We start from the raw sequence: 27,342 nt of genomic DNA, 5'->3' as shown, positions 1-27,342 counted from the left end.
CAGACAGGCATTTTGGTTGCAGATTTCTGAGAGCATCTGATAGGTGGCAGTGGCCCATGGAAACCAAATGAGAGTGTGACAAATTGGTGCAATCCAAAAGGAACGGTTGTATGTCAAAGCTGGACAGCGAATGGCCTACTGCATAGCTCTGGAACAGGTCGTGCTGGTGCTCCAGGTCTGACTTTGTGTCCACCTGCCCAGTGTCATGCTATACACTGGGATGGTCTTGCTTCTTGGCAGATGAGATGCTCTGAAAGCCTGCAGCCCAATGAAGAGCCCTGCCTTCTCAACTAAGATGGAGTACTCAGACCTAGAAACTCCCTTCTTCTCAAGTTCAAGTTGTTTTTATTGTCATTCCTCTATATAGCTTGTATACAATGTAACAGAATGTCGTTTCTCTGGAGACCATGGTGCAAGACAGAACAGAAGTACAAGACAATAAATACACAGGACATGGACGCAGATATGGGCTGTGAACTGCAGGCAGTTTATGATTTACGGAGTCATGCTGGGTTGGCTATTTGACTGTGTCAGGTGAGCCTTGGGAGGCAGCATGGTGTTGAGTAATCTGACTGTCTCAGGGATGAAACTGTTGCGGAGTCTGCTGGTGGTGGCACAGATGCTCCTGTACCTCCTGCCAGGTAGCAAAAGGGCAAAGAGTCCATGAGAGGGGTGAGAGGGGTTGTCCGCAATGCTGGTGGCTTTGTGGATGCAGCAGTTTTCGTATGTGGAGTCGATGGCGGGAAGAGGAACTCTGATGTTCTTTTCAGCTGTTTTTACAACTCGCTGTAGGGTCTTGCGGTCAGAGACTGCACAGCTTCTGTACCACATGGTGAGACAGCTGGTCAGAATGCTCTCTATCGTCCCTCTGTAGAAGGTGGTGAGGATGGGAGGGGAAGTTTGGCTCTCTTCAGCCTCTGTAAGAAGTGAAGATGCTGCTGGGCCTTCTTGGCTAGGCAGGTGGTGTTGAGAGTCCAGGAAAGGTCCTCCATCATGTGCACACCAAGAAACCTGGAGCTTTTGACTCTCTTCATAGCTGTTCCATTGATGTGCAGTGGTGAGTGGTCTGATCCAGTCCTCCTGAAGTTAACAATCATCTCTTTAGTTTTATCAACATTTAGAGATAGATTGTTGTTTTTAAACCAGTCTGTGAGCTGGTTCACCTCCTCTCTGTATGCTGACTAATCATTGTTGCTGATGAGGCCCACAACTGTAGCTCTAGCTCTAGCTCTAAAAAGATGGCGGCGCAGACAGAGATACAGCACTGTCTGGTAAGACTCGCGGTGGCGGCTTGTGTGTATATATTAAAAAGGAATGGTGCAACAATGCTGTGTTAGTGTCAAAACACTGCTCGTCGCTGGTGGAGTTTATAATTGTGAAGTGCCTACCCTTCTATCTGCCGAGGGAGTTCACAGCCATTGTCATCGTTGCTGTGTACATACCCCCTTGTGCAAACTCTAAGGATGCGCTTCGAGAACTATACAGCGCTATCAGCGAGCAACAAACAAATAACCCTGACGGCTTTTTCATAATATCCGGTGACTTTAATCACGCAAACTTAAAGACAGTCTTGCCAAAGCTCTACCAACACGTGAACTTTGCAACAAGAGAAAACAACACATTGGACTTGGTTTATACAACAGTAAAAAATGCATACAAAGCAGCACCCCGCCCCCACTTCGGGTACTCAGACCACATCTCTGTTATGCTAATTCCAGCATACAAACCACTTCTCAAACTTGCCAAACCTGTCCAAAAGCAGATCATAGTATGGCCAGACGATGCAACCTCAGCACTACAGGACTGCTTCCAGGACACAGACTGGAACATGTTTAAAGAGGCAGCCACCTACCATGACCACACAGACCTGCAAGAATACACTGAAACAGTGACTGCTTACATCAAAAAGTGCATTGATGATGTGACAGTCACCAAGACCATCACCACACGTGCCAACCAGAAGCCATGGATGACAGCAGAGGTTCGTGGACTGCTAAAGACCCGTGATGACGCATTCAGATCGGGAGACAAAGCAGTCCTCAAAACAGCAAGAGCTAACCTGTCCCGTGGCATCAAGAAAGCAAAACGGTTATATGCACTAAAAATCAATAATCACTTCAGTGACAGCAAGGACACACGGAGTCTGTGGCAAGCTATTCAGACCATCACAGACCACAAGCCCCTGCCACAGGCCTGTGATGACGACACATCCCTCCCAGATGCACTTAATGAGTTCTATGCACGGTTTGAAATGCAGAATGACAAGTCTGCACACAAACTACCCACACCTCCCAATGACCAGGTGCTCTATCTGTCTCCAGTCGATGTAAGGAAGACCCTATCTAGGGTTAACCCACGCAAGGCTGCAGGTCCTGACAACATACCAGGCCGAGTACTGAGGGACTGTGCTGAACAGCTGACAGATGTCTTAACAGACATCTTTAACATCTCATTAAGCCAAGCAGTTGTCCCCACATGTCTCAAGTCCACCACCATCATCCCAGTACCAAAGAAGTCACCTGTGTCCTGCCTGAATGACTATCGTCCCGTAGCACTGACCCCAATCATGATGAAGTGCTTTGAGAGGTTAGTCATGCACCATATCAAATCCAATCTCCCCAACACACTTGACACGCTCCAATTTGCATACCGTCCAAACCGCTCTACGGACGATGCCATCTCTTCCACTCTCCACCTGGCTCTTACTCACTTGGAAAACAAAGACTCTTATGTTAGATTGCCGTTCATCGACTTCAGCTCAGCATTCAACACAATAATCCCACAACAGCTCATCAGCAAACTAAACCTGCTGGGCCTAAATGCCTCCCTCTGTAATTGGATCCTGGACTTTCTAACTGGAAGACCTCAGTCAGTCCGTGTCGGCCACAACGCCTCCAGCACTACCACACTGAGCACAGGTGCCCCACACGGCTGTGTGCTCAGCCCGCTGCTCTTTACGCTGCTGACCCACGACTGCACTGCCAGGTTCAGCTCCAACCACATCATCAAGTTTGCTGATGACACAACGGTGGTAGGTCTCATCAGCAACAGTGATGAAACACCCTACAGAGAGGAAGTGGCACAACTGGTTGAATGGTGTGGTGCAAACAACCTGTCCCTTAATGTGAGTAAGACAAAGGAGGTTGTGATGGACTTCAGGAAGAACTCTGTTGACCACCCCCCACTGACCATCGACAGCTCGACTGTGGAGAGAGTCAGCAGCACTAAATTCCTGGGGGTGCACATTACAGAAGACCTCACCTGGACCACCAACACTACATCACTCTCCAAGAAGGTGCAACAGCGACTCCACTTCCTGCGCCGACTTAAAAGAGCAAGTCTCCCTCCTCCCATCCTCACCACATTCTATAGGGGAACAATTGAGAGTGTGCTAATCAGCTGCATCACTGTCTGGTACGGGAACTGTAGTGCAGCAGACCGCAAGACCCTACAGCAGACAGTGAACACAGCTGCAAGGATCATCGGTGCCCCTCTCCCCTCCATTCTGGACATTTTCCTTGCACGATGCTCCAGTAAAGCCACCAGTATTGTGAAAGACCCCACTCATCCCTCTCACAGTCTCTTCCAGCTCTTGCCATCAGGAAGACAGTATCGGAGCATCAGAGCCCGCTCTGCCAGACTGCTCAACAGCTTTTTCCCCCAGGCTGTGAGAGCCCTCAATTGCAATCACCTTACCACCCTCTGAAACCTCATCCACAACCTTAGCTCCTGAAACCAGGATCCTCTCTCCCCCCCAACCCACCACACCACACGCACCACATGTAAACTGTTGGAAACCTCCTGTGGAAACACACTCTTTTCCTTTCTATATGCAAACCACCTGTAGAAACACACTTTTTTTTCTCTATATGCACCAGACACTTTCTTATAAAACCCCCCATGTTACAAGGACTTAATAAGATAACACAAATGTTTACTTGTGAATGCACTACAAATCATATTGCACTACTTCCTTCTTAAATACCTCTATTGCACAATATCATGTACAGTTCTTATGTAAGTACTTGTATAGTCTGTCTTAGATTATGTGTATGTATAGTTAACTGTTTATAGTATATGTATATTTGCCCTAATTTTAGATTACCGACTTAGTAGTTAGCTATGTAGGTCTAAAAACTGTCCTTATGTCTAGTGTTGTATGTTTATATTTATGCTTATTTACACAGCACCGTGGTCCTGCGAGACACGACATTTCGTCCCACTGTATGTCCACACATGTAGTGGAATGACAATAAAGCTCGACTTTGCTTTGACTTTGCTTTGTAGTGTCATCAGCAAACGATGACATGATTTTAACTGTACTTTGCAGCACAGTCATGAGTCAGTAGGGTAAACAGCAGTGGACTGAGCACACAGTCCTGGGGAGCAGCAGTGTTCAGTGTGGTGGTGCTGGATGTGGAGTTGCTGATCCTGACGGACTGGGGTCTCCCAGTGAAAAAGTCCAGGATCCAGGTTCAGAGGGAGGTGGTCAGACCCAGTAGCTGAGCAGCTTAGTTATCAATTTCTGAGGGATGATTGTGTTGAATGCTGAAATGAAGTGTTTCATTCAGCTCAAATTCATTCAAATTTATTTGTATAGAGTGCTCTCTCTACCAGAGTTACATAGACTGCTCGACAATGTTACAGGGATTGACTCTACATTACCGTGTGAGATACTGGAGACAGATATGCTCAAGATAACTATAAGAAACAGTCATAATTAACTATAAAATAAGCCAGCTGGAAGCGGAGGAAAGGGGAAAAAAAACAGCTGGAAGAAAGGGAGAAATATAAACCTGTGGTGGTCTAGGTACTGATGGCTGTCATGCCCTCCACCTCGGCAATGAGGAACACCTGTGACTGATCAGGGATCGGGTGCATAAAAGGAAAACTCGGAGTGCAGGAAGACGTGGAACCATGTTCAGCCTTACTCTTCAGTCATCTTTCTTGGATAGTGTTGCTTACCTTTTTCCTGACCTCCTCGTCCTTGTTCCTGTTCCTTGACCCTCCTCCTCCTGACTCTCCTCACTCTCTTTGTCTCCCTTGATCCATTGGCTGATCTTTGACTCACTGTTTTCAGATTTTCCTTGTAACGATGTCTGCTCCTCAGTGACCTTCGCTAGTTTTCTGACAACGACTCTTGGATCATCCCTTATCCTGTGCACCTCTGTGCTGCACTTGGGTCTGATGACTCACTTCCTGGTCATAAGATGACAATGGCTAGCTACTCCTCCTTGGCATTCTAATGTGGTGAATGGGGGCCTGCTGAGATTTGTCTAATACAAAATAAAGGTACAGCTATCAAGACAGAAAATATTCTGTGGAAGCTAAATTCATTGTGCAAGCTCATGGTTGATGTTCCCATTCGTAGGCAGTTGTCGGCTCCCAGCAACAAATGACCTGTCCAGAGTGTAGCAGTACACTAGTTCCACTATTGGCCTTGCCAGTGGGTTGGTGTTCCCAGGGTGCCATAATGCCCCAGGAAGAAAGGAAAACAAAACAACTTGTGAATAAATCAGTTAGGATCAGCTATCGAAGTACAAGATTCTTTGTAGTAGGTACTGCGTTCCACAATTTAGGGACTCTATGAACACTCTGCCACCTACAGTTGCCATACAGATCTGAAGAACTACAAGTGAATCAGCATTCTGTAAACAAAATGTGATTTAGCTTGTAGTTGGTGAGGAGATGAGTGACACAAGACCGTGCCAAACCCTTGAGTGCCTTGTAAGTTAAAAGCAACATCTTGAAGTTGCATATATATATGTTGGGTAGCCAGTGAATAGATCAGAAAAACTGCAATAATACAGCAGTATTTCCAGGAGCCACTGTCAATTCTGGCTAGACCAATCTGGATCAATTGAAGGTGGGGGTGAGGTAAACAGGGAAGCCACACAGAAAAGAGCTGCAGCAGTCAAACCTGCTGGAAAAGAAGACATCCAGAGTTACAGTACTTTAATTCAGAAATACTTCTCAATTTCAGGAAGCAAGTCTTTCAAAGAAATATAGTTGACACATGTCCATGCTTTAATGCCATCAAGCCAGCAGGAAAGGTGTTTAGTAGTGACCATGCCCAAAGGCTTGACGAACAGGTAAAGCTGTACATCACTGAAATCAACGTGGATATTCACATTGGTTTTCTGCATAATATTACTAAATGGTAGCACAAAAATGGTTATGAGAAGAGTAGCTGCTCCACCACTGAACCTTGAAGTAATACATAATGGACAGGAGATAGTTAAGACAGAAAGGAGTTGGCATCACTGAAATCTATTTGTAATACAGCAGTTAAACCTTTTGAACAGAGTGTCTCCAACGGGACGCCATGATCAATAGAGTTGAAGGTGCGAGTTGAGATCCAAGAGGATGAGCACTGTTAGAAATCCTGCATCAACTAGTAGGACGATGTTGTTGGTAACTCTAACCAAGGCAGTTTCAGTACTATAACATAAACAGAAGCAAGACTAAAATTTTTCACATTGTTTGTGGCTAAATATGAAAAGAGCTTTTCTGAGATAACCTTTTCTGGAATTTGAGAAAAAGATGAGAAATTGGTCTGAAACTGTTTTCTTGAGATATGGCCTTATAATTGCAACTGCAAATTAATTCAGAACAGTCCCAGAAGATAGAGTGGCAATAATTATGGAGATTACAGTTTTCACAAGAAATGTACATGAAGCTTTAAGGAGGTTTTCACTACCTTCAGCAATACATAATGAGCATGGTAACGGCACAGCAAGTAGTGCTGTTGTCTTACAGTGCTTGAGTGGTATAAGAGGACATAGGTTCAAGCTCTACTCAGTCTGTGTGGCGTTTGCATGTTCTCCCTGTGTCTGTGTGGGTTTCCTCTGGGTGCTTTGGTTCCTCCCACAATTTTATCAAGACATGCTGTTCAGGTTCACCTATAGTGTGTGAGTAATAGAGAGTGTGTTCCACTTATGTATGGATGAATGACCCACAGTGTATCTAGCAGTGTAAGTCACCTTGATGAATAAGGTGTGTGGGCTGATAACACTACATAGAGTTCACTGGAAGTTACTTTGAAGAAGAGCACCTGCTAAATACATTAATGTAACATAACCACTTTACCTGACTTACATCTTTATGCTAATTTATGGCCATATTGTTGAAGTTCTCATTTTTATAGTTGAGTTTCAGCTGCAGCTTCATGTTCACCCTCTTCTCAGCCACATCCACCTCACTGGCCTAAGCCTTTGTCTTCTTGTCTAGCTTCATGTCTTTATGGTTATCTCTGGAACCAGTTCTGTGGTGTGACGATTCCTGGAAGCCTGGATTGATTTATGAAGACAAAATAAAACTTTTGATTTGACATTAGGTGAATATGCACAGTGCAATATCACAGAAGTATTTTTTTTTTCTGAATAACATACACACACTTTCAGAACCGCTTATCCCATATGGGGTCGGGGGGAACCGGAGCCTACCCAGCAACACAGGGCGTAAGGCCGGAGGGGGAGGGGACACACCCAGGACAGGACGCCAGTCCGTCGCAAGGCACCCCAAGTGGGACTCGAACCCCCGACCCACTGGAGAGCAGGACCCGGTCCAACCCACTGCGCCACTGCACCACCCTTCATACATCTGAATAAAACAATCATCGTCAAAATGAAGCCAAAGGCGAGATTTGCGAAAGCACCGCAGCAGAGATAGTCTTTGGAACAATGCAGATCAGCTGGAGAAACATTTGGGACAGCGCAAAAGACTATAACTCTTCTGCGTTTTCCATCACAGCTTGTATTGATACATAACACTGCTAAGAACGATTGCTTTTTAAAATAAAATAAAAATCCTTGTTAAGTGAGACGAGCATGTGACCACAGTTGAATTGCAGTTTCTTTGTTGTAGGAACACTCGTAAGTGCTCTGATGGTCGTTTTTGTTTCACTACGGAATAAAAGTAGACGGACCCCTATCCGGTTGTACTTCCGGTAACCAGGCCGACTATGTGTTTATCGCTGCTGGTTTTCGATGTCGAATTTTGAGTTTTTATTTTTATTTTATTTTATAGAACCACCAACAGCTGTGTTACAGTTCGTGAAAGTTGCCTAAATTAACGTAAGTGGTTAATAAAATTTGGAGTGTAATTAGTAACGCAGAACAGTTTTGAATACTGTCTGACTGTTCCACATTGATATTCACGTCACGATTCAGTCCGTAGTAGTACCGCGTATACAACTCAACTGTTTGTGTGAAACCAGCGACTCCATGTTACCTGCTATACTTATTTTGTGGAGTGCGATGTTTTTAAAGTCTGATATGTTCTTAGAGACTCAGCCATGGAAGTGGAATATTTTGTGTCCAAAACCCTCGAGCTGCTGCGAAGGGAAAGAGAAGCTGAGGTTGCAGAAACACGGTACTTGCTTCAGTTTTTTTAAATTAAATATTCATTTTTGGTTGAATGTCATTTTAGCTTTTTTGTGACCTTTTTAACGTGCTCATTTTGTAGGCAATTCATAATATTGCTGTTCATGTCTTTCCTATGCCTAACTGCTGTCTGAAGAAAACATGATTGAAAGTCAGTTTGGGTGGTTGGGATAGTCAATAGATATTCTAAATGCAGACACTAAGTTATGAGTGGGTCATGATTAGGCTTGTCCTTCTTTGTGTAACATGCAGCATAGCAGTGAAGTTGTAACCTGAACTTCAGGTTGTAAAAAAAATTTTCTGTCACACTCCTGCTGTACTGTCCTTGTTCAAGGTACTTACCCTGAACTGATAGTGTAAGAATAACCTTGCTGTATAAACAGGTCAAATATTGTAACTTGCTAACAGTCAAATTTTAAGTTAGGTGACTTTTCTTGAAGTTTATTACAGCAGAATGTGCCTCTAAAGGATCTGCAGCACAAAGGAGTTTGTCTGCTGAAGCTGCAGGTCACCAGTGAGCGGACAAGCCTCTATGGACGTCACCTTGTTGTTTTTGAGCCCAGAAAACATGTGGCAGGTGCCACTTTACCCAGCAACAACTTTGGACCAGGTAATAAAAAGTTTTATAGTACTGGATGTTTAAAGCCAACTCCAAACACCACCTGATGTTATGGTTTTGCTAGTAAATGGGGGAAAAACACACACACACACTGCTTGAACTCCTGAGTGGGGTTGTGGTGAACCAGAGCCTAACCTGGCAACAGAGGGCACAAGGGTGGAGGGGGAAGGGGCAGACAGCAGGACCTGGCCAAACCTGCTGTGCCACCGCACCTCCTTGCATGGGGAAAAACATTGTTTTTAAAAAATGTTACCAAGACCATTTAGGGAAATGGATTTACCTGTGTATATTTATTTATGTTTGATTTATTGACTTAGAAGTCTAGATTATATTATTTCATTTTAGCCTTTTGGGTTGGTGTTAAAATATACAATTTAAGAAGATCAGAAGTGTTAGTTGGCATTGTAACTTTTTTTTTTTTTTTTAATTTACTAGTTTCTTCTGGCATGGTATTTTGCACATTATTGAATGTTATACAGTAGTGATATAGAGCAGAATTCAAGGTTCATGCAGTGATGACAAGTAACAAGTCTTGAGACAGTATACCATCCACACATTGTCACCGTATCTACCTTATCCAAATAAAACAAACTAAAATACCACTCTAACTTGACTCCTAAAGGAAAAAATTGGAGAAAATTTCTATAAAACAAACTGGCACTCACCCCCTTCCAGCAGTTGCTGGTTTAAAATTATTTACATATATTTGCACAAAATACACAGTTGAGGTCTTTACCGCCATTACACTTCCTGAGCACGCACATACATACATACATACATACATACATGTTCTCATTCCCAACTAGACAGGTCAACTATAGCACCTCAATAACAACAGCAAGAACACAGTCTTTCTGGGATAGCCAGCCTCTCTCTGATCCGGTAACCATTGGACTTTTCCGTCATCTTCCATTTCTGCTGGCCATTAACAGTTGAATGTCAGTTAGTCTTCTTAGCTTTACCTGTGAAGAGAGAGAGAGAGAGAGAGACGGACAGACAAAGACATTCCCACAAACCAAAATATTACAGGCCTTTAACTGTAACACTTGAGACTCATCAGGGTTGGCTTTTGGGAAACAGAAAATGACCTTCGCATTATTTTTATTGAAACTGTTAAGCTACTTGCAGGTTTTTTTACCCATTTGTATAGCTTGGTAACTCTTACTGGAGCAGGATATGACCTTTTTAATGACTGCCTTGCAACTCTGCCATGTATCCCATTTAAGTGCAGTGTCTTTTTTTCTTATTAAGTTATGAACACTGATTTCATCTGTGAAAAAGACCTGTAGCTCCATGGATATCTTCCTAGGGTTCTTTTTTTTATCTTACTGATTATTTTACACAGTGCTCATGCAGAGATTGATCACTGTTCCAAAGTGTCTCGATTTGGTCATGATGTCTTTGATAGTCATTAAAATTCTAAGCCTTATAAAAGGCTGTGTATCCTTTTCCAGACTTATAATCTTCAAATACTTTTCTCTGGAAGTCGTCAGGCATTTTCTTTGAGCATGCAGGGTGTAGTCCTAAGAAGCAGTGTTTTGTTAGCTTTACCTTTAAGTGTACATTTGTGAAGATTATGTTGACAGGACTGGCCCATATCAGGTTCAGTTTTTATTTAAACGGGTATTGAAATGAATTAACCTAGTTTCTTTATTAATGTGGTTGATTTTGGGGCAGTTGCACTAACAGAAAGCTGATGAATTTGTGTGTCAGAAACATGAAAAATCCAAAAAGGGAAAATACTTTTTCCACAGTGCTGCAAATGAGTACTTATGTGTGTCATATTTTAACTTTTAATAATCAGAAGGCATTTTAAATCAAAACTGAAGCCCTCCTGTGACCACACTACTAGGAGACATTGTTGGGGTGTATGACTCTGCACAATGCAGTACAACCTCACAGCTGAGCACTGGGGTTGTGACCCGAGTAACCCAGGCAGCTATATCTGTGGCATTTGACGAGTCCCAGGATAGCCTCAGTTTGGATGGGGAGGCCCTCTACAACCTCCTTAAGCTGGCTAATGATGTCACATACAAGAGGCTGAAAAAGTGAGTATGCTTCCTCATGCATAGGTTTGAATTACATGGTTGTGATCCCCCCCCCCCGCAACACAAAGGTATTATAAATGTATAAATTTTCTAATAGTGTATAATTTTATATTTTCTATGAGACATTCATTCTTGTATAACTTCAACATGACTGAATTGTTACATTTAATGCTCCCTTTGTAATGGACAGTTTTTAATACATTATGTAATTTTGTATTCAGTGCATTGACATCTCTCCGTGCTTGGAGTGGGGGTCGAACATCCAGTCTGATAAACGTCTTGTTCGGAACTTCCCAGCCAGGCACTCCTTTACAGTCAAGTATGATTCCTTCCCTGGAGTTAATGTCTGTGAGATTTTATTGGATAAGTATAGTTATGAAGCCCACAAAGACCCACACAAAATTTTATTATTGTCAAGTAGGCATGCCCAAGGTAATTTACTTCATTTCTGTCAGTGTACTGCTGTGTAAGTGGTTGAAAGGTAAAAAATACAGGTCATGTATAATAACAAAGTTGTCTGTACAGTTTTTTTTAATTTGTAATTATTTTCTCTCTCTTTGTAATAGGAATTCCAGAAAGTGGGATGGAATTTTATTAGATTTTCAGGTTGTGTTTTTATTGATTGTTTGTTTTTGTTTAGGTGATATAGACTTCCTGAACACAAGTTTGGATGAATCCCAGAGAGAGGCTGTGTCCTTTGCTTTGTCTCAGAGGGAAGTAGCAATCATTCATGGGCCGCCAGGAACTGGGAAGACCACCACTCTGGTAGAGATAATCTTGCAAGCAGTGAAATGTGGTTTAAAGGTGAATATGTGGCTGTACTCCTAGAGAGGCTGCTAGTCTAAGGTCTTTCTGTAATTTTGTAAAACATACATCATTTTCTTTGTCTGTACACGTTTACCCTGCCTGGAATACAATTATTCTACTCAAAGAAATTCACCCAGTAAAAATGACTGGGATTTACCCCTGGAGCAAGGCCTGGGGGTAGTCTTCCTTGGCGAGTGCCTGGTGGCTGTGTAGCCCACGTAATTCGGCCAGGCTCAGCCCGAAAAGGCAACATGGGGGCCCATGTGGGCCCAGCACCCGCAAGATCCAACATAGGGGTCGGGTACAATGCTTTTCAGGCAGCGGGAGCGGGCGGGGTGGCGTGTGGTGTTGCTGCCCCTCACGGCAGAAACTGGCTCTTGGCATGTGGAATGTAACCTCACTTGGGGGGAAGGAGCTGGAACTAGTGTGGGTGGTGGATAGATACCAACTAGATATAGTTGGGCTCACCTCCATTCGCAGTGTTGGCTCTGGAACCAAGCTCCTCAGTAGGGGGTGGTCTCTCTCCTACTCAGGAGGTGAACAGGGTGAAAGGCGCTGGGAAGGTGTAGGGATATTCTCAAGCCCCCGGCTGGCTGCCATACAGTTGGAGTTTTTTCCGGTGGACGAAAGGGTTGCCTCAATGCGACTTAAGGTCCCAGAGAGGAGAACTTTGACTGTTGTGTTGCATATGCAGGAAACAGCTGTTCAGAGTATTCGACCTTCTTGGAGAGAGTGGGTGGGGTTTTGGACAGGGTCCAGGGCCCTACCTATAGACTCTATAATCCTGCTGGGGGACTTCAACGCTCATGTTGGCAATGACTGGGAAATCTGGAGTTAGGTGATTGGGAAGAACGGTTTGCCCGATGTAAACTTGAAGGCTGAAAGGTTACTGGGGTTCTGTGCTAGTCATGGTTTGTCCATAACAAACACCATGTTGGAAAACAAGGATGCTCATAAGCATACTTGGTACCAGAGCTCCTTGGGCCAAAGGTCAATGATAGACTTTAGTCATTTCATCTGACTTGAGGCTACATGTTCTGGACACTCGGGTTAGGAGAGGTGCTGAGCTGATCACCATCTAGTGATGAGTTGGATCAGATGGCGGGGAAAGCTGACGGACAGACCCAGTAGACCCTAGCGTATAGTGAGGGTGTGCTAGGAATGACTGTCAGAGGACCCTGTCCGGAATGATTTTAACTCACACCTCTGGGAGAACTTCTCCCATTTCCTGGAAGAGGTAGGGGACATGGAGTCTGAATGGACTCTGTTTCAAACCTCCATTATGGAAGCAGCCAGGCGCAGCTGTGGCCAAAAGCTTGTTGGTGCCAGTCACGGCAGCAGCTCAAGAACCTGCTGGTGGACACTGGTGGTGAGGGAAGCTGTCAAGCTGAAGAAGGAGGCCTTTAGGGCCTAGTTGGTTCCTGCCTGGAAAACTGCTGAAAGCAGTAGTGTTGGTTCACTTTGTATGCAGCTTTGTAAATGGGTAACAACGTTAGTATTGTATACAAAGTATAATCTTTCTTTGACATATTGTATGCATCAGAGCATGAACATTTGGAAAATTTTATAGAGGCTAAAACTGTTTTGTAGCTGTGAACCATAAGGCTTTTGCCACACTTTTGAACAATGAGCATGGTTAATGTGTAGCTGTTCCTCTGTCCTGAGCCGTAGATCCTGTGCTGTGCTCCATCCAATGTGGCTGTGGATAACCTGGTAGAGCGATTGGGAGGAGGCAAGATCAAAGTACTGCGCCTGGGCCACCCTGCCCGTCTGCTGGAAGCAGCACACCAGTACTCACTGGACGCAGTGCTGGCCCGTGGAGATGCCACCAGCATCCTTGCTGATATCCGCAGTGACATTGATAAGGCCTGTGTAAGCTCAGTACATTATAATTTTCCATTACCTGTGAAATTGCCCCCATTCCCATGTAAGCAGAAAGCATGTGTTCTTTTTTTTTTTTTTTTTTTTTGTATTTAGATTCATGTAGAAGATATAACTTGTATATGAATATTCTATTGGTGAGGCCAGAATATTGTCTCCATCATGTTGTTGCTGCTGGGCTGCAGTCTTGAGCAACCACTGACATAGCCATCAGGGCAGTACAGTTGAAGCATGCATGAATCACACATGCATCTTGTTCTGAAATTTCAGCCTTTGAAAGTGCACAGGATCAGGCTGTCTGAGGCATGTTACAGGCTGAAAGCTCATCCAAGGATGACCACTGGCAAAGTTAATTGGTTGTTTCATGCACATACATTGCATGATGGTAACCAAATATACTCAGGGCAGCTGAACTTTTGTGCCTGATACAGCATGACACATTCAGTGTTAAATAAACATGTAGTTTACAGTACTTCATAAATTTGCATTTTTAATATTTTTTGTTTGCATAAGTAGATATACAGCAGGTTTTCACTGAGTGCTGATGATATGATATACTTTAAATACAGGGAATTTGCTCAGTTACAACTGTAGTGAAGGCCTGAATTATTAGCAATCTATTATATTAGCAATTGTTAAATGAATATTTATATACACACACATTGTCTCAAGTCGCTTGTCCCAAGCGGGGTCGCGGCGAGCCGGTACCTAACCCAGCAACACAGCGCAGGGCTCGAGGGGGAGGGGACACACCCAGGATGGGACGCCAGTCCGTCGCAAGACACCCCAAGCAGGACTCAAACCCACTGCAGCTATACACATGCGCACACACTCCGGCTCACTGCGACCCCGCTTGGGATAAGCGGTTTCAGACTGTGTGTGTGTGTGTGTGTGTGTGTGTGTGTGTGTGTGTGTGTGTGTGTGTATATATGTATATATATATATATATATATATATATATATATACACACACACACACACACACACACACACACCTGCCATTTCCAACCTCATGATAATTCACCTTATGTGTTACATTTTTATTATTATAATTTCTTTGCCATTTGTACAAATTTGGGCTTTGTATTTGTAGTTTTTACATTTCCGCATGTATGTCTGTACTGACCAAGCAGCCTGTAAGCTCCTCAGATTCACCGTCTGGCAAAAAAAGCACAGTAAAAAAAGATGATCACATTGCTCTCTTGTGGAGTGTTCTGTGACCCAGATCTAAATGCAGTGGACACCAATCTAGAGCAATCTCCCTACCTCACATTTAAAATCTCCCAAGAGGAGAAGGAGCAGCTGGCTGTTATAGTACCAATGTACAGGCTCTAGGTACAGAATATGGGAAACTTCAGACCTCTATTTATGTTGGCAAGTACACCTGCACTCTAGTTAGGTAATTGCCCGTGCAGAGTTAAACTGATGGCTTTAGCGCTGCCCCTCACGGCCATTGCCAGATCAGTAACTCTCTGGTGCTCTACAGGACAAGATCTGGAACATGGAAGACAACAGGTGTCTCTTCACTAAAACATCTTGCATATTAATTGGTTTACATGTTGTAGTTCTGTATGTGAGTTTTATGGGACTGAGTACCATACCATTTTAACTCAGGGATCTATTAGTAGTTAAAGGGTTAGTCGTACTGGGCTCACAAATCAGTCCAAAGAAGCTAAGTTTTACAGTATGTTTCTTAATTGAGAATCTTGAGAGAGTCAAACCAGGATGTGCAGTGGTGAAACAGTCAAAAGCCATCTCAATTAAAGTCAATTTGACAGATTTACTGGCATTGACACAGATGGCTGCCCAGTTAGGTGTTTTGTCATCATAATCTATCTACATAGCTGAAAGCTCTCTACAGTAGCATCTTATTCAAAAATTACCTGCATCTGTGCATGAACCAAGGGGGGAACCTGGGAGTGAAAAAATATATGGAACATGATCAGACAGTTGAACTTGCATCATAGTTAATCCATTTCAAAATAATCTCCAGAAATGAGATGGATTCGACCCAACATTTCTATACTTTTGTAAACCATGATGGAAGTTTTATATCTTCTTATTATTGTTGCTCAGAATGTCCACAGATCTCTTCAGCTTTGTTTTGAATTTTGATTTTACAGATTTCTCTTGTGTACTATATCTCTGTGTTTCGATACAGGCAAAGATAAGGAAGGCACATGGGAAGGGTGAAAGAGATCAGCTCTGGGCAGAAGTACGTGAGCTACGAAAGGAGCTGAGGACCAGGGAAGATGCGGCTATTATACAGGCCCTGAAGGGTGCGGATGTTGTTCTGTCCACTAACACAGGTAAGTCAGAACAGCTACGATTTTGTTGCTTAGTGTTGCTTGAAAGTGAGGCTGATATGATGCCCTGTCAATTTATACATCTGATTGTTTTTATTGATCCAGTTCATGTTATCTGCAACTGTAGGACCTTTCATGAGATCTGGATCTTGAAGTTTTCAGTTACATGTCCAGTTCCTTAGCTAACCTGTGCCAGGCATCTTCCACTTAATTCAGTTCAGTTCTGTTTTGAGATGTCATGGTTTTTAGTGAAGCTTTGCCTTGGAGTGACAACTTAATTCCATAAACTCTTCATGTACATTTTACATTTATTCCGTTAGCAGATGCTTTTCTCCAAAACAATGTACATCTCAGAGAAAATACAATTTGTGCATTACATTAGGAAAGAGACATAGTTGCAGATGTGATTAAGTAAACTTAGTTTCTTTCCACTTTCTGCACCAATGTTTATCACACGAATAGGTGCATAAAACTCAGAATAGACAAATCCTGATCACCTTCCTACAATTTTTTTTAAAAAGGTACACAAACATTACATATAAATGCATGTATCATGTATGGATTTCCCTCTCAAGGGGCCAGCGATGATGGGCCTATGAAGCTGCTTCCTGCCAACCACTTTGACCTTGTGGTGATCGATGAGTGCAGCCAGGCACTGGAGTGCAGTTGTTGGATCGCCCTTCTGAGGGCCTGCCGGTGTGTCCTGGCTGGGGACCACCAGCAGCTACCACCTACTGTCATGTCTCCCACGTAAGAGAAATCAAATTAGCTAGTTTGTTGAATCACTTATGTACATCTGTGTTTGAGAGGAATGAGATGCCTAAGAGAAAGATTAAATTTCTTTAACAGATATAATAAAATAGATTTCATTAATTGACCAAACTAGGAGGTTGGAAAGCTATAATTATCCTTGGTTAAGTTTGGTAATGGAATACCTAGGTAGGTAACTGATCAGGGCTACTCATAACTTTCCTTGCTGTTACCCCAGTGTGATCATTTTGTAACCTCTGTTTCATTCAGGGCTGCATCTAATGGTCTGGCCCTTAGCCTGATGGAGCGGCTGATCCAGATGCTTGGCAACAGTGTGGTGAGGATGCTCACAGTCCAGTACCGCATGAATGGTGCCATCATGCATTGGGCATCTGAGCAGATGTACCAAGGCCGGCTAATTGCTCACAGCTCTGTAGAGAGCCACCTGCTGAGGTAGGCTGGCCTGACTCTCTTCACTGGTCCTAGATCTTTTAGTGGAGACACTGTAGCACTTGTAGAAGACTTCAGGTTTAGGCAGCACAACACTATGTGTTCTGTGTGCACCAGACACTTGATTCTTTTGTAGCACTGGACAATATGTCAACATTGAAAGGTGTCTCATTATCTCAGGGGATACTTGCATGTATCAGTGCTACAGTTGAATTGCTTCAGTAAAATAAGGTGTCAGTGGAAAAGAATTACAAACTGTGCAGTGTTTTCCCTACCAGGAGCCTTGTAAAATAGTCCCTTAATTAATCTTGGAAGAATACACCAGTAGTACAGGGCTTTGTTAGCTTTTGAAGTCTTCTGTACCGTTTCTGTTTTTTAAAAAGCAGTAATAGGTTAGTTTTTTAGTGATGACAAATGTTCACTAATGCAAGAAATGCGCTTCTATATTTTTTCAGAACCTTATTCATCAGTCAGAAATACAAGGTGTAAAGTCAGGTTTCTCTTTGGAGTATCTCCTATGCTTCTGTGAAAAACATTGAAATAATGTCAGGTTTCAATAGATACAGTAGAACAATATAAAATAACTGCAGCTGCATCATGTTCCACAAAACAGTTTGCAGTGATCCAGTCTGCACTAACACTCAATGTTATTAAGCCTGCTTGCATGGTGATGTTCAAAGGGCATCAACTATAGTAATCATCCTGTCATCCTATTTGTTTGTTTGTTGTTCTTAATAATACTAATAATAATATAATATGCCACAATATTGACCAGATTGTATTAAGCCTATTTGGACTGGAACAGCTGTTTATAGCTGCTGTCTTTGGAACCAAAGGTTACAGGTTCAAATCCCACCTCCAGCTGTAGTACCCTTGAGTCACTTACTTACCCTAAATTTCTCCATTAAAAAATTATTGCAATTTCCCATCTGAACAAATGAGTAAATAATTGTAGGAAGCTTAACATTGTAAGTTGCTTTGCAGAAAAGCATCAGCTAATTGAATAAATGTAAAAGGACTATCTTCATCTGACATAGACTGGGCTGCATTCACCTTGCCAGGAAGGATTTAAAATGCGCTCTATAAATGTTGCTGGATGGAATAGACTGCTGGACTGTGCTGACCTACTTTGGTTTGATGATGGTTGCTTTGTGTGGCTCTATGTGTGCCTCAGGGACCTGCCTGGGGTAGTTAGCGTGGATGAGACGGATGTGCCCCTATTTCTCATTGACACAGCGGGATCTGGTCTCTTTGAGATGGAGGATGCAGATGAGCAGTCAAGGGGCAATGAAGGTGCCTACCAATATCTGCACAGCCACTTCCACACCCCTGTAGAAAATATGCACTAAACCCTGTGTTAAGCAAAAGTTGACATAATATTTCTGGTCTCAATCTGAACAAAAGAGATGGATGGAAAGAGAATTATATGAATACTATGAGATAATCATGCACTAAAGGCAAAGTCTTTAGTAGCATGCATAGGAAATCTGTTTTGACAGCAGAGTTATTTGTGGTCTTTCAGTGCAGTGAGAGTACTTTTTATGATATTTAACTCGTATGTTTTGTTGTCATGAGGTTAATTTTGACTGTTTGTGATCACCAGGTGAAGCAGATGTAGTGGCCATGCATGTGGAGAGACTAACCAAGTCGGGTGTCAGGGCCAGAGATATAGCCGTCATTGCACCTTACAACCTGCAGGTGGGGCGCTAACATAGTCATGCAGAAGAGCTGCACTTATACACAATCCTTTTACACTCATCCCATGTTACCCAAACCTAAATTGTTTCTGAAAATCTTTCCATGAGGCAGACAGATGTTGAATCCATTTTTGAACACAGCTTTATAAAGACCATTAATATAACATTCTAATTAAGGTACAGTCTAATGTTGTTTAATATTGCCCTTTATCCAACATAGCCAATCCACATGCTATATATTGTGCAATGATGTGTGTTTGTGCACACATATATTGCCCAATCCTCTGTTGCTTTCTCAGTGCGTCTCTCTCATGCCATTACTGGCATACTTGCTTACTTAACACTAGTGATGTACAGTTTGTTTCTTAGTATGTAAGCTAGTCATTTACATTTTTTAGAAACAGATCTGTGCCAAAAAATGATGGGCAAATTCAGAAGAATTTCTGAAATTTAAAGCAGAATTAAATTGTCTTGTTGATAGAGAACTATCAAGTGGTTAGACCAGCTTAAACTATAAAATACTGCCTTCAATGACTAGCTTTTCAGAGTGAAGCTTCTGTTTCTGGGTATATGTTGGTGAGACCTTGCTTCTCTTTTTTTTTTTTTTTTTTTTATATTTTTCAAAAAAACCATAGCTAACAGCTACTAGGTAATAGTTATGTATCTTACAATGTATTTATACATATGGTTTTTAATATACAGATGACAAAGCCGGTGTACAAAATATTCAGCCCTGCTACACTGCTACCTGAGTGTGTTGTGTTACAACCATAAATTGCAAGACATTAGAATTGTTTTTTTTTTTTTTTTAAATGGTTATCTAAACATACACTTGATAATGCATTTTAGTAGATCAAAAAAAAAAAAAAAATACAAACTGAAAAATACTTGCATCCTTTAGCCCTTAGGCATGTAGTATTTGGTAACAGCCCCTCCATTTTTCACATTGTGTAGGCTTAGTGTTTGCCCACTCCTCCTTATAAAAGTCTTTCAAATATTGTAGGTTACTTAAACAGTGTGTGGAAATCCTGCCGTAGATTTTCTATTGTATTTGTCAGGACTTTGACCAGTCCATTCAAAGAATTTATTCTTTTTAAGTTTTATTGCCATCTTTGTAGCCCAGTATATATCTAAAATACTTAATGTCTTACTTAAGTTCTAATGCATGTAATGGGACAGCTGGTAGTGTAGCAGGTAGCGGTACTGCCTTTAGATCCAAAGGTTGCAGGTTTGAACCCCATCTCCAGATATGGTACCCTTCAGAAAAGTACTTGCCCTATTATTCCAGTAAAACTATCCAGCTGTATCAATGGGTAAAATATCGTACATAACTTTAACATTAACATTGCAGGTGGAACTTCTTAGGCATCGACTCTCTCATAAACATCCCCAGCTTGAGATCAAGTCTGTTGATGGCTTCCAGGGGAGGGAGAAGGAGGCTGTTGTGCTTTCATTGGTTAGATCTAACAGGAAGGGTGAGTCATGACTGCTCTGGTTGGTTAGATTCACTAGTTGGGAATATTTGGACTATTAAAATTAAACTTGCAGATAAAAGAAAGGATTTGTAGGCCTGGATGTTTCATTATTTGATGATTGCTGAGCTTAGCAATTTTGGTGTAAATGTTTCATTATCAGTCCAGGTAGCATTGTCAGTGAGTAGAAAGAGAAGGGGGAATAAGAGGAAGGTGTTTATATAGGTTATCAGGTCAACTCATTTGTTGGATGGTTATGACTGACCCTTTAGTTCTTTTGAGTTTTCATTTGTGAATCCAGTGCCATCCAGATTTTTGTTCAGTGACACTGGTCATACCTTTCACCTTATCCTCAGGTAGGATGGATGGGTATGACTTACGTAGAAACACCAAAAGGTCAAAGGCCAAGGCTCAAGCTCAGTTGCAAATTAGTCAGCCTTTCACGACTATCCGTTATGCTGTGAATTGAAAATGGCAATGTTCACCCTCATTCTGATTTCCCCCCTTTTCACTTCCAGTGCTCTAATGATACTACCCGGACTTATAATGAAACGTTCACAGTAAAAATGCCAAACTCTCTAATCATCTTATCGTGAGACTAATTTAAGTGATAACTGGATGTTAGGAATGAGTTTATGGTACTGTGGTCTGAAGGCATTGTGTTATTTCACTCAGTGCTGGTCTCTTTAAACACATCTATAACACTTAAACTGATACTGGAAGATAACTCAGACCAAGCAAAATAAATGTAGACAAGTTTTTGTGCATTCTTTTTTGCACTTTTCCTCCTTCTGTTTTTCTCTGTTAAGGTAGTGTCACTAATTTCTGAGGTCTGATGAAAGCCCATGCTGTGTGTCATTTCATTTCTTGGGTCTGCAGGTGAAGTGGGCTTTTTGGCTGAGGACAGGCGGATCAATGTAGCAGTGACACGAACCCGGCGCCACCTAGCAGTGGTATGCGACACACAAACAGTCCGGCACCATGGCTTCCTTCGCTCCCTGGTGGATTACATCATGGAGCATGGGGAGGTTCGCACAGCTTTTGAGTACCTGGAGGATGCTATGCCTCTGAATTACAGCCGTGATCAAGGTGTAGGACAAACACAGAGTCACAGGGCCTTGGCAGGCAAATCTAAGGACAGGCCACCACAGGAAAAGACAAATGAACAGAGAAAGGTACTTGAGAAGAAGAGCTATGCGGTGGACAGACCATTGTCCCACCAAGCTAAGAATGACAGACCTTTCCCTTCCACAGGAGGGGAGGAGGTGAACAGACATGTAGAGGAGCTCAGGGAACAATTGATTCAGTTCCTGAAGGACTCAAGTAGAGCCTGCCTGGACTTCCCAACATCACTGAGTTCCCGTGATCGACTCATAGTGCACCAGATCTCTGAAGAGTTGGGACTCAAACATGAGAGTGCAGGGGAAGGCAGAGAGCGACACATCACTGTCTCTCGGGCAACACCCAAGCTGGAGCCAAAGGGGGAACAGGAAATGCTGGAGCAAGAGAAAGAGCAGCCAGTAGAACCAGCCCCAGCTGACCTTAATAAGCAGTCTCAGGCAGGGACCTTGAGGACAGGCAAGGTGGACCTGAAAACCCTGCATGTAGAACGCATGCAGCGAGAACAAGCCAGAAGGGAAGAGAAGACCCAGGAATGCAAGATTCTGGAAGCAGGGATTCAGGGTCAGACCTCAAAGAAGTCCAAGCGTGCTGCTAAAGGCAGGTTCTCTTTGTCACTTTAGTAGTTTGTTCTTCATTCTGTCAGCCTGTTGTGACCACACTATACAAGCTTCCCACTGCACAAATATAGATATTTGCGCCTGGTGATTTTTTTTTTTTTTTTTTTTTTTTGTTGTTGTTGTTATCCGAGCGCACATTCTATAACTTAGAATCAAGAGATTATCAGTGAACATTGTATAATATTTTTGTGGGTAAGGGGGAGAATGGCTGTGATGCTAACAGGATTCTAACTGCTTCCTTTTTTCTCAGAAAAATGCAGTGCCAAGACAACCACCCTTGTGGCGGATGACGACTTTGATGCACTCATCAGTGCTGCAGTAAAAGCCGACAGCATTTGTGGCTTTGTGAAGTGTAAAGTTAGCGTGCTGACTCTGGGGCAGTTTTGTGCCTTCTGCAACAAACACTACTGTCTGAGTCACCACATCCCTGAGGTAGGACCCATGCTCTGCAGCTGTGTTCACCCTTTCATAGCTCATTTTTCCCATCCTCTGTCATTTCCATTCTGCTTCCTCTTTCCTAAACCAGGCTAGTACTTGTATACAATGCAGAAATATAATTTTTCTCATTCTGTTCAGAGGAGAGATATCATATTGCAGACTCAACATTTTTTATTGATTTGGAGGGAATCTGAGACCCACATGAACCATTTGACACTTTAATAGATTTTTTTTTTTTCTTTTTTCATGAACCATCCTGTCCACTAGTCAGGTTCACCTGGTGTCTGTTTTGCAGATACATGGCTGTGGGGACCATGCCAAGGCCCAGGCTCGAAAGAGAATAAGCAAAGAGGGAGTACTGTATGCAGGTAGCGGCCAAAAGGACAGGGCTATGGACCCAAATAAAAAGGCTTTCCTGCAGAGAAAGCTGGAGTCCAAGTTGAAAGACCTGGCATCCCAACGAAAATCCAAGCCTAGAGAAAAGGAACAGTGAATATCATCCTTGCTACCTTAGAATCTGTCTAGTTAAAATTGAATGCCATCTTATTTATCAATGTTAATGTAATGTGTTTGTAAGAACAATAAATTCCCCAAATCAATAAATGCCTCAGTTGCTGTTAGTGCAGTGTTTCATGTTATTGCACTGTGAAGGCATCTAGAAGATCAACTTGAAAATGTGAAATAAAGCCATTAAAATCCAGCAATGCTGAATCAATGTAATGTTTTGACTTGAGGGGTTCAAATGTGAATTTTAAATTGAATAAGAGAATTTGTGCATTATGTATTTTCATATAGCAATCAAACAGATTCCAAGATATAAACTGAAACCAATGACTAGAATATCTATTAATAATCACATTTTTAACAATTATAATTTTGTATCATCTCAGCCCTGTATTGGGCAAAACTTAGGTTTTACACAAACCTAATGCAAGAGCTATATCTTTGTTTTTCATGCTATTGTATATGGTTTAACTCTTAACTCCCCCAAATTTTGTGCAGTCCATGTGCTTTGCCTTCTCTACGATAGCAACCACTTTCATTAAGACAAGCAAAATTGTTGGACACTGATGTTGCCTATCCCCTTGTAATCATACTTTAACACTAAGGAGGGATGTGTAGTCACTGGTACTTGGGTCTCAAAGGTTTATTTTAATCTGCTTCTTTATGGTTGGGGATTTTGTTTTCCACTGGTCAGCTTGCTTATCTGCTTCTGTTAGCATTATTGCTGCTTTTCTTTTTGTGCTCTGTTCTTCAGAACTCTGCGTCGCTCAAAAAGAGCACTCTGGAAAAATTAATGGTTTTTTTTTTTTTTTTATGATGACCCCAGTTTGCACCCTGGGCGGCCACTGTGTTAGCTATTCGATTCATAATTGCTCCACTGTCTATCCCACTGATAGCTTTCCCACTCATTGCCTCATGCTGCTGTGCAGTGCTGCTCTTTTCCTCATGTCATTATTCAGTGATTCTATTAGCCTCTGTAAAACTTGTTCCACTACTCTCTCTACATTGCTTTTAGCTCAACCATACGTTCTCGAACACCCACCTCTTCACTACTGTCTCCTGTCTTATATCAAGTATCATCCCAACCACTCTCTACCGATTTTTAACATAGTCTACAAGCCTAGTTTATCACAGTTCTCACCTTTCTGGTCCTTAGTTTTCTTTTTCTTTGATCTCCAGTTGTGCTATTTGCTATTTCCTCATTATTTGCTGTTTCCTCACTTGACAGCAAATTAGCCTAAATTGTACACTATTTAAGTAGCAAATTAGTAATAAATGGAATAAATTTCAGCTTTCTTGTAAATTTCCTCCTGATGTTTGTTTTCCTTATTTTCATGTCTTTTACATATGGTACCTATTTGCCCTAGTGTCATTGTTCGGATTGACAATGCTATTAGGTCTGTATTATTGTTCAGCATCACTGAACACCTCTATATGGCCCAATGCCACTATAACGTGGCAACACCACCACTTTCTTCATACCCATGTCAAACTCTAAAGCTGCTGTTTACTTTGCATTGTTTTTATTCTCAACAGAGTCCATTCTAGTACTAAAGCTTGTAACTCTCTTCACCCTTCGTCCCAAGTGAACATGGAAATAATGCTACTGGCCAATATATATTTTTTTTTAAATTTTATTAATTGAATATCGACAGCAACAATGGATTACAGCAACATGTTAGATGAGAAACACCAAAGTGGTGTCCAGTATTTATATGTGTTATCATACAGATGAAATGTTTTTCTACTAAAAGAAACTCCCTCCCTTAAATCATCCATCTGCTGTTCTTGCAGAGGAAACATTGCCGTATAAACCACAACAAGAAAATGTTACTACTGAATTAATAAATTTAAACAATATAAAGATAACCCAGGACCTAATAAGTTTCAAATGCATTGCTGAGCAGAGTCAGTATGTGAAATCTATCTCAGTAGTGAGACAATGGGTAGACAGTCCAACCCAGGATAGCAATTTGTCATAATCTGGGAAAGGTGCTTCTTTCAACATTCTCCTGTAATCCCACAATTTTCAGATTTTTTTCAGCAGGCTTTATATTCCACTTCGTCCAGTTTCACTAGGTGTACCTCTGCTTTTCATTGCAGAGTAGCATTTAGCTTGTGATTCCTGCAAATCCTCCAAAGCAGAGATTGACTGTTCAGTGCCAGCAGTATAATTTCAAAGCAATTTATATGATTAAATTGTTAGTGAGTTTTAATTTCATAGGTGCAACATTGACATCATCCAGCTCTGCAAGCTAAGCTTTCATCCCGTCATTTGGTCAGACGGATCTTTTATAGTTCGTTCACGGCTCACTTAAACAGATAACATTTAGCCAGGTATCTCTCTCATCTTTCATCTCCAGTTTACGAAATCAACTTCTGACGGGTGAACTGGCTGGTGACAGAATGAGTGCGTAGAGACTCAATCTGTTTTTCATTAGAGAGCTCAGATATGTCTGTGTCACCCTTATTTGATTGTATAATTTGTACTGATCTTTTTTCAGAACTCTGTATAGTTCTTTTCCATTTCTGACAGTGTTTTGAAGAAAACAATCTGATAATCCTTTTAGTTCAGTCAATTATAGTAACTTAAACCAATACAGAGAAGAAAAACATTAAAGTGTTAGCTCTCTGGAAGTAGCCATCTTGGGAAAACACTCACATGATCAATTGCTGTCAATGGTTTTTAAATATTTAGAAGTTTCCTTTAAACTGATCTTTAATTGTCTCATGAGAAACCAAACCATTACCACTGCTGTTACTTGAGGATCCCAGATTCCATCCTAGACAAAAACAATTTGGCAAATTAAATGTATTCAATATATTTCCATGTATACATTTACATTTACATTTATTCACTTAGCAGACGCTTTTGTCCAAAGCAACTTACAACGGATACTGTGTAGTGTTACTAGCCCACACGTTATTCACCAAGGTGACTATACTGCTAGATACACTACTTATAATGGGGGTTGCTCATCCATGCATCAGTGAAACACACTCACTCTGTGACACTCACACATATAGCCTGCTTGTATACACTGAGCTCAACTAAATTTCATTATCATTTGCATAACCTCCTGCTTCTATGTGTATGCACTGCTTACTCTGTTCATACATAGCTTAAAGTCAGTTTCAGCTGCTCAGAGTACATTGTGGTTGGGGGGCTAAAAAACACCTTTCAAAAGCAGCTGCAAGCCCTCCAGTAATCTCTAAACCAAGATGGAAAGTAACATTTTTCTAAATGTATTATCACAGTTCTATAATTCCAGTTACTGAGTACATTTTCTTCCAAAATCAATTGCTGCTATTAGAAGAACTTTAGCTATGGCTGGCCCAACAGGAGACATATCACACTTCTGGCCCTCCTGGTTATTGCTGTTATAGCCTGACAGTGACTTCAGGTGAAATTCATCAATTAAGATACTTAGTCTCATTTACTATTGTGAAATATCCAACATAGAAATGGAAAAATGTGAACCCTTAATCTAAACATCTGCTATGAGGAGGACAACACAGTATATCATGGATGCATCTACAGCAGAATGAAAAGAAAGAAGATATTTGTTAATGTTCATTGTTATGTTGATTATTAATGTTATGTTGATTAATTAATTAATTGTGTGAATTCACCTACAACAGTACACAGATATTTTTTGGAAGTTCACTGTTTTATTTTGGTAAATTAACCATTAACATATAGTTAAAAGGCTACACTTACAGTAGTGTTATGACAAATGTTGGTCTGTGATAATGAAAAAAATTATTGAGTACTAATTCTGTGAATTCATTTGACATTTATTTTAGTTTAATGTTGTTTTCCGGGTTTTATGGTAAAGCTGAACAGTAAGTACAGTATATTGACCTGAAAATCAATATAACCTAAACACACTGACAACACATTCCTGTGGTACCTGCACTTCAGACATGCTGCATGTTGTCATCCTTGTCTACAAATAAATCTCAGTCTTGGTGTGCACTAAGTCCACATCTACTCTAAAAAAAAAGATGTTGCTGTAAACCTACAGGTACTCCTTAGCCCTGTTGCTAGCTTGCCAACTATTCACTAATTAGGTAAGCAGCTCTGCATACCTTTTATCCAGCATATCAATTATACATTATAATATCAGTTAATCCCATTAGCAATGGAATATCACTTATTTAGTTTATTCAGACAACTTTTAGCTTGCTGCAGTAAACTATTTCCCTTGTATTCAAGCCAGTGGTTGCTGTTGTCAAATTTTAAC

At 41.7% G+C, this 27,342-nt stretch overlaps 1 protein-coding gene across 2 annotated transcripts; it reads left to right on the top strand.

Moving 5' to 3' along the window:
- Positions 1–7,948: 7,948 nt before the first annotated feature.
- ighmbp2 (immunoglobulin mu DNA binding protein 2) lies at positions 7,949–24,259 on the top strand. 2 transcript variants are annotated; one of them, XM_018745259.2, is made up of 16 exons: positions 7,949–8,075; positions 8,287–8,373; positions 8,825–8,994; positions 10,856–11,051; positions 11,273–11,370; positions 11,692–11,855; positions 13,530–13,730; positions 15,901–16,048; positions 16,621–16,795; positions 17,066–17,248; positions 18,420–18,538; positions 18,849–18,943; positions 20,294–20,417; positions 21,294–22,133; positions 22,404–22,585; positions 22,887–24,259. In XM_018745259.2, exons 2-16 carry the CDS (start codon positions 8,297–8,299, stop codon positions 23,082–23,084), a joined length of 2,970 nt encoding a protein of 989 aa, XP_018600775.1. In that variant the 5' UTR covers positions 7,949–8,075; positions 8,287–8,296; the 3' UTR covers positions 23,085–24,259. The 2 variants fall into 2 exon arrangements, with proteins under 2 accessions (XP_018600775.1, XP_018600776.1); XM_018745260.2 differs by lacking the exons at positions 22,404–22,585; positions 22,887–24,259 and having other exon boundaries at positions 21,294–21,589; positions 21,669–21,771.
- The last annotated feature ends 3,083 nt before the right edge of the window (positions 24,260–27,342 follow it).

This window comes from Scleropages formosus, chromosome 5 (genome assembly GCF_900964775.1).
Source record: "Scleropages formosus chromosome 5, fSclFor1.1, whole genome shotgun sequence".
NCBI classification, from domain to species: domain Eukaryota; kingdom Metazoa; phylum Chordata; class Actinopteri; order Osteoglossiformes; family Osteoglossidae; genus Scleropages; species Scleropages formosus.
The sequence above is the reverse complement of the archived record's forward strand: the minus strand, read 5'-3'. Positions and strand labels throughout refer to the sequence as shown.

Bases quoted from the DNA above. Each gene is read 5' to 3' on its own strand.
- ighmbp2 (XM_018745259.2), top strand. From the start codon at position 8,297: ATGGAAGTGGAATATTTTGTGTCCAAAACCCTCGAGCTGCTGCGAAGG. The intron at 16,796-17,065 runs GTAAGAGAAATC...TGTTTCATTCAG, and splicing joins CCTACTGTCATGTCTCCCAC to GGCTGCATCTAATGGTCTGG. The intron at 22,134-22,403 runs GCAGGTTCTCTT...CTTTTTTCTCAG, and splicing joins GTCCAAGCGTGCTGCTAAAG to AAAAATGCAGTGCCAAGACA.